This window comes from Pieris brassicae, chromosome 5 (assembly GCF_905147105.1).
Source record: "Pieris brassicae chromosome 5, ilPieBrab1.1, whole genome shotgun sequence".
NCBI lineage: Eukaryota > Metazoa > Arthropoda > Insecta > Lepidoptera > Pieridae > Pieris > Pieris brassicae.
Window position 1 is genome coordinate 5833356 of NC_059669.1, and position 11145 is coordinate 5844500.

Here is an 11145-nt window from a genome sequence, read left to right on the forward strand (position 1 = left end):
ACGTAAAAGTTCAAGGAAAATGTTAATAATTAAGAAACCCATATTTCCATACAAACAAATTGAGGTAAATGAGTCAATAAATTTAACACCCTTACAAAATACATTCATGTTAGATATGGCGTGCTAGTACTGTAGAATTAAAAAAATACCAATAACCGGGACGTAAATATTATCGCTAAATTCACTTGTGTCGAAATTATGACAAATTAATATTATAATAAGATTCGATTGTTTACTTTTTAGAAGTTCAGATGTCGTATGAATAAAATTAAATAAACCTCAACTATACCTAATGAGAGCCGTGTAGCCTACGATAAATGTATCTGTGTAATAAATTCAATAGTTTCATGTTTGATTAAATTTGGTTAACTCCCTTTATTAAACTTAATATGAAAACTACACGTAGAATCAATGATTTGATCTTACATTCCTAGGTGTGAAGGTCGCGCGACAAGCTATGAACTAGAGCTGCGGCGACATCAAAGAATTTTGTGTATTTTTAAGAATTTGTTATAATAGTATAACCTGCCATAACAAATCAGTCGATCTCCTATATGTTGTACGTACGACTATTATTTTGTATATTGAAATTATTATTTTATGACGTTCTTAAGTTATTACCATTATCACACCATTTATTAATTCATACTGGGTTTTTACAAATCACAACTTCTTTATTCGCAACACTTAAAATTTATACGCGCGCATAAGTTATAGTCACCTGTGCGTGGACAAATTACATAACCAATTTTGGTCACAGCGATAAATCGACTTAGAGGTCAAAAGGTGCTTTTCGTTTTTTGTACAAAACGGAAAAGCATAATTTAAAAATACCACAGATATTTTTAATTTACTCAATAAGTGCGGAAATAATTTTTAATTTGGCTTTACTTTGAGTTGGGAACCTGTTACAGTTTGAATTATAAAATCATTTTTTCAACGTAAATACTCTTACGTCTTTATCTTTTCAGTTGCATCTACGCGGTGTTTAGATACAGATAAGTAATTAAATAATTAAAATTAATTCAATTATTTTTGTGCAGTTTATTCTATCATACAACGCATAATATGTTTCATTATGTTACCCTGATAGAAAATAAGTTATATGCTGATATTGAATTGTTCCCAGTGTGCCTCGTAATGTAATCTTCATTCTAGTGCCCACTTGACGCTTGTTTTGTATTTGATAGGCGTTATCGTCGAATATTGAGATGTAATGTATTATATTTTGGGGAATGAGTGGGTGTGGGTGGATTTTACATTTAAAGGCAATTTCAGTATTGATTCTTTTGTTGTTGTTGTTGAAGTTGTTGTGATACAATTACATAGGCTTTATATTCTATTAAACCATGTAGTTATTTGTTAATACATTTAAGAATAGGCGAAGGTTTTCAAGTATTATCCGTTTGAACAAATAATAAAATAAAATATATAATAGTTTGAAGAAGATAAAATAACTATAGACTCGACATAGATTACAGGAAAAGGTCATAAGAAGTTATAAATATAATGTTAAAGCCCTCAGGTGTATATGCGCAAAAAACACAATGTGTCGGGATGTCTATGTCTAAAGATATATCGAATCCGACGTTTTTTATACGAGTTTGATCTAGTTGTCTTAGTATCCGTAACGCTTATGTAGCAACCTTGTGAATGCGCCGTACAAAAGCTCAGTATTGAGATCGGGATCGCTGTTGTCGTTAGAAGTTACAGAGCAAGAACTCAGGTGCAATACGAACTCAACTCCATTCAAGTCACGGTAGTGTTCAATTAGCCCGTTTTAACTTTGAATTGAAATGTTTTCTTATAAAAACATTTTTTATTTATACTTTGAAATTTTCCCTTTAATATAGATTTATCGACATAGATCATTTATGTAACAAACATCCTATGTTCTGCGAATTGACGAACCATGTTAATATACAATTAAACACAAATCAAACAAAGGCAAGGGCTAAGCTTTGACATGTCAAAAACAAACGTAACAAAGATCAAATATGGGTGAAAGGGGTGACGATTCCAGGCTAACATAGTTGATTGTGATGAACGATTTTTACGCATAACGTATAAGGTTTTTAGTAAAAATAGTTTTAGAAGTTCTCTCTTTATCAAGTTCAATGACAAGTTATTCAAAGATTAAGCGTTTTTTTTTAATCCAACTTTACGATTTTGTCAAGTATACTAAATAATTTTGCATGCGTTTTTATTTTTAACCTTTTTTTCACATCTGTTTTAACGATTTACTTATCCTTTACAAATTAAAACATGTCCAAGATTTAAGGAGGATTATAACAACAGCGAGAAAGCACGACCTACATTTCATCAAAAACAGAACCTGCATATATATTGCAATAAACCACAAGTATTAACTGTCATAAACTGATTGGACTTTCAGCCTAAAATGCATAAATATAGTTTCCAGTTTTCCCAATACTTTTATATATTCTAGACAGCAAAAGCCCACGCGGCGGTCGGGTGGAATGCTAAAGCGACCCTGGTACTCTTCTAATACGCTGAGATGCGCTTGTGGAGTGTTTTAGTCTTTTGCCAGGCTTTCTGAGTAGCAAAGAGAATACCTGGTGTGACTCGATATCCCCGGAACTTTTGAAGTAGGGGAATGCGTAAATATGATTTCCTCCTTGGTTACCAAACAAACGCAGACGCCTACTTACAAAATTCATCGTGACGATAAAATAAAAAAACACTTCGTGAACAATTAAAATATAATCATTGAGAGATATCAATTTTAAATTATTTTAAATGAAGCATTCACAACGAGTAGAGGTAATAATTTATAGTATTACTAACATTTGTGACTTGTGTGTATTCTTAAACGAAGATTCTCACTGACTACGTTATACCAAAATAATATTACCTAAGCCTTTGAAAATTTATATCTTTTTATTCTCATATAAAGCAAATATTGAACAAAATGTAACGTAAATATTTAACTGAAATGTAGAGAATGCGTCAGAGAGCGTCTTCTGAATGTTTAGTTGACCTGTTCTTATATTTTGAATATTTTTTTATGATTAGTATACAACGGTGTCATGTCATTTCAATTACTGGCGGATCCGCGGAAGTCTTTTGACCAGGAGTTATATAAACGTGTACTGAATTATACAGAATGCGAAAGGCAATTGAAATATCTGTCTAATAGCTCTTTGGCACTCCCATGTAAGTATTACAAGTATTTAATTCAAGCATTGAACAGGACCCATTCTCTGTAACTTCCAATAGCGATACTGATCCATACGCTTTTATCTGTAGTTCTCTCAATATCCGTAGCGGTGGTATTAGAATCGGAATCTGTATTTGAAGTTAAAGAGTTACTATTGGTTGGTATTGTATTACCAAGTGTATTAAATATAATTAATTAAGACATTACACCCTACATATCATTTACTAGTATTAGTTTACATTATACGGGGTATGAAGATCCTATTACTCTGATTTCTTGGAAGTCAATCGATTCACGGGTGAGGGACCTATGGTTGAACAAACACAAAAAAATACTATTATAATACATAATAACAAATTAACTAATTAAACAAAATTATAAATAGACAAATTACAGTCTTAGGTACGACAGTAGAAACCTGTTATTGAAGCCCATGCCAAGTGTCGAGGAAAAACAGTAGTTAGTCGTTTTTAAGATTATATTTGATAATTTTGTTTTTCAGTTGTTCATGAAATGAATTTTCTATAGTACAGGCTGCTTTTTATTCCACAGTTATCGATGCGAGTGCCAAAATTCCCAGTGGAATTTTGACATTGAATATCAACGACTATGGTGATTACTACGAATGTCTCAACATAAATAAGGCTAGAGATGATATACACCTGGAAGGCAAATACTGCTTCATCCGAATACCATTATCGCAGACTATAACCATGCCAACTTGGTATACTGTGTCTAAGATGGCCAGGTCTTTTACCGGACCTAGTGCAATTGATGGACTCGTTAGAGCTGAAAAGTTTGCTAAGAATTTGGGGAATGCTCCAGAAGTGAAGTAAGTTCTGATACATTCAGTTCAATTAGAGTTACTGAAGCCCATTTAGTATTGTCCCTTAAATATTTTTTCATCTCCTAAGTACAAACGAAATCTAAAAAGGCCTTTACTACGCTCTTCTGTCGAGCTATTCATCTTTTTGGTCGTGCTAGTGTAGCCGCATAACCACGCCTTTCTTCATCAGTACGGAGAGTTTGCCTTGACGAGGTTGAGGTTTAGTCACAATTAGTTGTTCTGAATTTTTGTAACCTCTATGTGTTCCATATCCAAATACAAACGGAAACACAAGATCCGTTAATAACAAAGTGACAAAAGACAAGTTTTTACCTGTAACCGTCGAATTCTTAGCATTCACATCCACACCACATTCCCAGATCGTCTATTTTCCACTTTCAGATGTTTTCAATACCCTACGCTCTTTTAAAGAGTCTTTACCACTATAGAGTTACGAACTTATTTATTTAGATATTTTAATTAAACATAATTATAAATAATACTTATATTATAAATTTAATCTTCCTGAAAAAATATCTTCGAAACTCAATTGTAGTTTTCCCCCTCAAGGATAATTCATTTATATGTCAAACTGTATCTAAAATTACTACAGTAAACTATAATAATAAACGTTTGAATTTAAAAACCTTTTAAAAAGTTATTGTCTTTAGTTTACAAACCAAATTTTCAAAAATTTTACTCTATTAGACTCCCTAATATATAATATGTTTTCAGGTCATTCATGGATAGTTCACAAACAACGAATATGATCTCATTAAAGCTGGCTGCATGTATTCCAAAAGTATGTACTGTCGATCAGGTTGCGGACTTCATCACTCCCCCCATTCCACTACCACAAGTTGAGTTTCGGGAAACCATTTGTCGATTGCCTGGTGATAAAATGATAAGTACAGCTGATTATATAGCATAGTAAGTATATAAATACTACATAGGTTGCTGAAGGAACTAGTAATTAATTGTTGAATATACATAAACAAGAAGTGTTACGTGAAAAGGTTTTAGTATATCTGATACTGGTTAAACACATTGTACCAAATTTTAATTTTAGAGAATTCTATCACAAGTTGTAAAAAAAAATTATCCAATGTAACTATGTAAATAGATATATTTTTCTTGGCAAAGTCTTTTAATATTTCATAATGATTAAAATTTTCATGTTTCAGCGGAGTGCTTGGGACTGTAATTCTCTTAACGATTCTCAGTACTTGTTACGATCTATTTCAAGTATTTATAAGAAAAAAATGTAAGTACATAAAATTGAATCGACTTAACACTTTAAAATTTTAAAATGATTTACTACTTTATTATAATTTTGTTGTTTTGAAAATTAACTAGAAAACACAAATTCACATTACTCTTAATTAGGTAGTAATCCGATAATAGACTAAATCAGAGATATTTAAAAGGCTTTCACGCTTCACGACTCAACGTATCGAATACGTATAATTTACTCGACTTTGTGTTTTCACACCTTAACACAATTAACGGGCTATATAGTGAATAATAATAATCCTTGGGTGCCTTTATGTTGACATCAGATTATCAAGATAGATATTAGATTAAAGAGATAGATATTATAGATATATCTTTTTTGAAACGTATTTCTTGGTAGCTTGTTAATCCGGAATTCGAACGCGTCACCTTAAGTTTGAGAAACGTACTATACTAGTACTCCGCAGGATAATAATTTAATAAAGTATTCCACGGTTGAAGGTGCAAACACTACATTTTTGTTAAATATTCTAACTCTTTTTTGTAGCTCGGTCCAATCGGCTATTGTCATGCATGTCAATATACACGAATACAATTAAATTACTTACTTTCAAGTCTCCAAAGTATGCGATGCACTGTGTTGATGGTATTCGTGCAATATCCATGTTATGGGTTATTGTGGGTCATGCATATGTCTTTGAGTTGTTGTCTCCAGCCCACAATATAATGGATATGAGAGAGGTAATTTTTGAATAATATTTATAGCCTACATTTCATTTATATTAATATATAAATTGTAAATGTACAATTTGTTTCGAAGACTTTAGTTAAAAAGTTAACTTTCGTATAATTTTTAATATAATGACGAGTGTAAGTTCTTATAATTTATACTCGTGTTTAGTGAATTATTTTGCAGTTCACTCTGTTGTACGAAGCTTCGTAACTATATGAAAGGAATGCGCATAAGTTTATATTTTTCTGTTTTGCTAAGGCGTATTAAGTTAATTCTCCTAAATATATATATAATTCTAAAGTTATCAATCAAAGAACCAATGAGGCATACACGTCTTGCGTTAACCAATGCACAGAGGATTATAATAGCATAAAAACTAAAGTTCAACATTTGAAGCCTAATCTAAACTGTTATACACACTAATATAAAAATTCAGTGATCTGAAAGAAACTTGAATTTTATCACTAGAATACTTTTACAACTGCACTATCCTCGACATCCAATCTAAGTTAATGGCAAAAAGTATTCCGATTTTATGCAAATTCAATTTGGTTTTCAACATTTCAGTGGACGACTTATTTTAAAAGTACATGGATTAATGCTGCACCCCTAGTTGTGGATACATTTTTCATGTTGAGTGGCTTATTTTGCGTCTACATATTACCTAAAAGTCTGACACCATGTAAGTTTCTGACACCACATATATATATATATATAACCTAACTAGCTCCTAACGGCGGTATGTGGGGCATGGAGGTCGATTTGCGTCCGTTAGACATGTTATTTAAGCTAAAGCACCCTAAAGTAAGTAGTAGGTGCCAAGTGGAGTTCCCAAAATTTTCATTTGGAACGCGGGTGCGTACTAAAATATCATAATAATTAAGGCGAGTCTGGTGTATTAAAAGGTTTTGTTACTCAAGATTTAAAAGTTTTCCTGCAAGTACACAATAGTGCTACTCTTTTCAACGTTGTACTTTATTTACAAGATGATAGCCCAATGCATGGAATTTATACAAGGACTAAAGCATCATTTAACAAATTGTTTAAAAAATATGAATAATATTAATTCAATGATGAAATTTTGAAACGCTTTACAATCATACTGATGGTATGGTATACAGATCTATATGAAAAAAAAAAACCCAGATCAAGCTTCCACTGTCTCTTATATATAATATAAATATTTGTATATATATTTATATTTATATATATATTTCCTTTAACTGTTTTTGAGCTGTTGCTTCCACAATTAATAATTTTCAGTGCGCTTCACGAAAACCCTTCACATATTTTACCTATACCGATACTTACGGACGTTACCCATTCTGGCTATAGCTGTACTTTTACAAGCGTCTTTCTTCTTTTGGATAAATGATGGTCCAGATTGGGCCCGCATTGCATATGGCACAGAAGCCTGTAGAAGCAAATGGTGGGCTACGTTGTTGCATGTACAGAATTATTTATCACCAGTTGGAGTGGTAAGATTTTTATAATGTACACCTATGATAGAAGTAAGTGAATAACTGCAAGTTACAAGTTTTTCGGCTTAAACCAGTTTTTGGTATTTAAAGAAGGCACTTATTGTTACGCTAAGTCTTAAGTAATAAGATGGTTGTGACATTTGTTATATGCATTAATTACGTACACAGCTACGTACTAAAAAGTACTGAATAACACTAACGAAGAACCTTTTTTAAATTGTACGGTTAGTGATTACCAGGTTGTAATCTAATGATCTATGCCATACTATTTTCTCAAAACCATATGGAGTAGTATATAAAACTAATTTATTGTATGATTTTTTATTTCTAGTGCGTCTTTCAATCATGGTACTTGACAGTGGACATGCAGCTGTACTTCCTCAGTCCCATTATCATTTTCTTCCTCTTATGGTCTGAAAGCGTGGCTTGGTTTGCCCTTGCGTTCTCTTTTCTGATGTCCATTGTTGTCATGGCCTATTATTGCTTCACGTATCAATTCCCGTCAATTATAAACAGTCTATGGTAAATGTTTATATTTTTAGCTGCCTCCATCTTAAGAATTAACATGAATAAAACTGTATAACTCATTTTTTCGATGAAAGAACAAATTTATTTAGACCTCACTATTTATTAAAAATATTAATATAATTTGTATTTTCATGTCTATAGGGAATTTTACAAACACACAGGGGAAGCTAAAATTTATCGAATATTTGTGGTTAAGTTAAAAATACAGAAATAAGAAGTATATCTCATTCAAACGCATATTATTTAGTTTAAAATCAAATTTAGAAATTGAACTCGTTATAAAAAGTTTACTTTTACATAAGATTATGGCGCAAATAAAACACAAAACCAAAAATGATAGAAGAAATTTATCTTTTACAGGTATACAGATAAATTTTATGATTATTATAAAACGTTCTACGTAAATACTGCAACGCGAGCTTCGCCTTTTATAGTTGGTTTGATATTTGGCTACATTCTCTGGAAGAACCGCGGGAAAAAAATTATATTTACTAAAGTAAGTTAAACTTTCTTGCTCAGGAATTTTCATATTAAATATGAACTGGACTCCGGGATATCCATGGTTTATATATATATATATATATATGATGTTAACCGACATATGACCATAAGAACTTGGACTGAATAATTTATATAAATAGATGTTCATACACCTAATGGTATAGATAAACAATAAAAGTGATTAATGTTGACACCACAAGCGTGACCCAAGAATACAACAACCATTCTTTATTATCTTTAATTATCAATTACATCTAATTCGTTTTGCTCAGTAATAAGATGGCACAAGGCAAAGCATGGATACCATTTTATACCAAATATGTTCTTAGCAAAAAAACATAGTATAACCTATGACATTTTTTCGTTGAAAGCTAAAAAAAATTGTAGACATCACAATTTATTATAATATTAATATTATTTGTAATTGAGTATATAGGTCAGATTAAGAATACACTGGGGAAGCTAACATTGATCGAATATTTGTGGTTAAGTTAAAACTAGAGAAATGAGAAAACTTGTAAATTTATTAATATGATCGATTGATCACATATTTTTCGGAAATTTCTCTTTTTAAAATATATTCCAATTTAGGCAACAATATCAAAATTCTCTTCAGTATTTAATTCCTTCATTTTAGCAACGCATCATAGCCTACTGGACAGTGGCATTCATAGCAATGGGTTATTGCATTCTTATGGTATATCCGTTCGCCCAATTGCCCTATGAGTTTAGTTTCCATAACAATTTATATAACTCCATTATGAGAGCAATATGGGCAGCTTCAGTGGGCTGGATAATTTTGGCATGTACTCATGGATATGGGGGTAAGTTATTATTACTAGTGGTGCACGTTAGATTATAAATTATTACTGCTATGTATGTCGAGTACTCCTGTATGTTACATGCATCACAATCATATGCTCTTTCGTCAACATCTTTCTAAGTGAGTTTGTTTATTTAAGAACATCCCACGACTGTGCAGTGTGCCTTACGATGTATACCTTATTATTGATTCATTTCAATATAAATCAAAATTGAGTACAATAATAAAAAGTTAAAATATTTATATTAATCGTTGTTTTATTTTGCAGGTCCACTGAACTGGTTTTTATCTCTTCCAATGTGGAAGTTGCCTTCTAGATTATCATACGCCGTATACCTAACACACGTACAAGTTATCATGACACACACGAATAGCGTTTTGGCACCCCGGTATTTCACTGAAATTGATACTGTACGTTTTTAATTTAATATAATCATACCATACATTGTTATATTTTAATAGTTACTTCACGTTTTCTTATTGTTATGTTAACTAATGTAGGCTTATTAACGTTAAGAAAAAAGTCACAATTCTGTATACGCATACGAAATTATGCCTTTTTACCGTATATGTAAAAAAAACAAGACCCGCAAAACAATTCTTCTACCGTAAAAAGTAGTGAGATGTAATACTAAGTCGCTAAATTTACATAGCCCGTCTTTAAAGTACCTTTTAGTAATGAAGGTCCCTTATTGGTTATACAATAATAATTTTATTTTAAAATGCCAATTTTGTTAAATAAATTATATTTTTTTCCATTTCAGTTATATTTCGCTGCAGGATATACTTTGTTGTCTTTGGCTCTTGGTTTTGTCATTTGTTTGTTAATTGACGAACCATGTGCCACACTACTTAAGCTTGCTATGGGTAAAGATTAAATTATAATCATTATTGTTGATTTACAAGAAAAGGGGCAAACGAAAAATGACACTCACTTTCTTAATGCCAGCGGTCGTTTAGGTCCTCCCCTACTACCCGATTTCATAGCATGTTTGGTTGAGAAATGCTTAGTGATGCGCACTGTAAAAGATTTCCAGCATTGAGGTGTCGATTTCAGGATCATATCATCAATTAGTTGCTTCTGTGTTGAAATATCTTTATTTGGATTTTTTTGGTTTTGTCGTGTGATATTTCAATTTCGAATCTCTGCTTTTGTAACATAATAAGGTTCTGGTTGGCTTTGTTGGTTTGAACGCGCTAATCTCAGAAACTACAGATTCGAATTGAAAAACATATTTTTATGAAAGCTTGCTATTATAAAATCACGCTACGAACAAATCTGCAGACGACAGCTAGCATTGTTGTAGAATATGTGATGTGTCAATACCCCAGATACATATTTTTTTTTATTCCAGTGGTGGAACCTAGGACACAAACATTTAAAATAAAACTGGTAATGTCATATTTATAATTTGTCTTTTTTTCTAGTACGAAAACGTCCCCGGTTCGACAAAAATACAAAAACAGCAGTGGAAGAAAATAACGAACACAGAACAAAATTGTAAATTACTAATAAATATTATCGAACTGGTTTGTTTAATTTTATTTTCGTATTCATATGAATCAATTCATTAAAACCAGAGTAAATATGATATTTCAAATAAGGGAATGGACCGCTACAATTATTTAATCTCTATATAGACTGAATCAGCTTTGTTTTAACCGTAATAGTATGTAATATGATTGCTGGGTGTTTGAAATATCTAGCTAATTAATTAATTTGTAAAATAAATTATTATCAAAGTACTATAAAGTAGTACAAAATAATGCTAGAGTTTATTAAACACGCGAGTTTCTGATTGCTTCATTAGCTTTATATTTATGCAGTCGCTTACACTT

At 31.5% G+C, this 11145-nt stretch overlaps 1 protein-coding gene across 1 annotated transcript; it reads left to right on the forward strand.

Annotated features, from left to right (window-relative positions):
- The first annotated feature begins 2760 nt into the window (after window positions 1-2760).
- On the forward strand, window positions 2761-10837 carry LOC123709497 (nose resistant to fluoxetine protein 6-like). The gene is made up of 14 exons (XM_045660888.1): window positions 2761-2784; window positions 3037-3177; window positions 3734-4013; window positions 4743-4937; window positions 5192-5271; window positions 5788-5981; window positions 6541-6655; window positions 7237-7451; window positions 7786-7976; window positions 8343-8478; window positions 9121-9307; window positions 9575-9717; window positions 10071-10173; window positions 10735-10837. The coding sequence occupies exons 2-14, from the start codon at window positions 3051-3053 to the stop codon at window positions 10809-10811; spliced, it is 2043 nt and encodes a 680-aa protein (XP_045516844.1). The 5' UTR covers window positions 2761-2784; window positions 3037-3050; the 3' UTR covers window positions 10812-10837.
- Window positions 10838-11145: the final 308 nt, after the last annotated feature.

Excerpts from the sequence above, each read along its gene's own strand:
- LOC123709497 (XM_045660888.1), top strand. The coding sequence starts at position 3,051 with ATGTCATTTCAATTACTGGCGGATCCGCGGAAGTCTTTTGACCAGGAG. Across the intron at positions 5,982-6,540 it reads ATATAATGGATATGAGAGAG|TGGACGACTTATTTTAAAAG; the intron begins GTAATTTTTGAA and ends TCAACATTTCAG. Across the intron at positions 9,718-10,070 it reads ATTTCACTGAAATTGATACT|TTATATTTCGCTGCAGGATA; the intron begins GTACGTTTTTAA and ends TTTCCATTTCAG.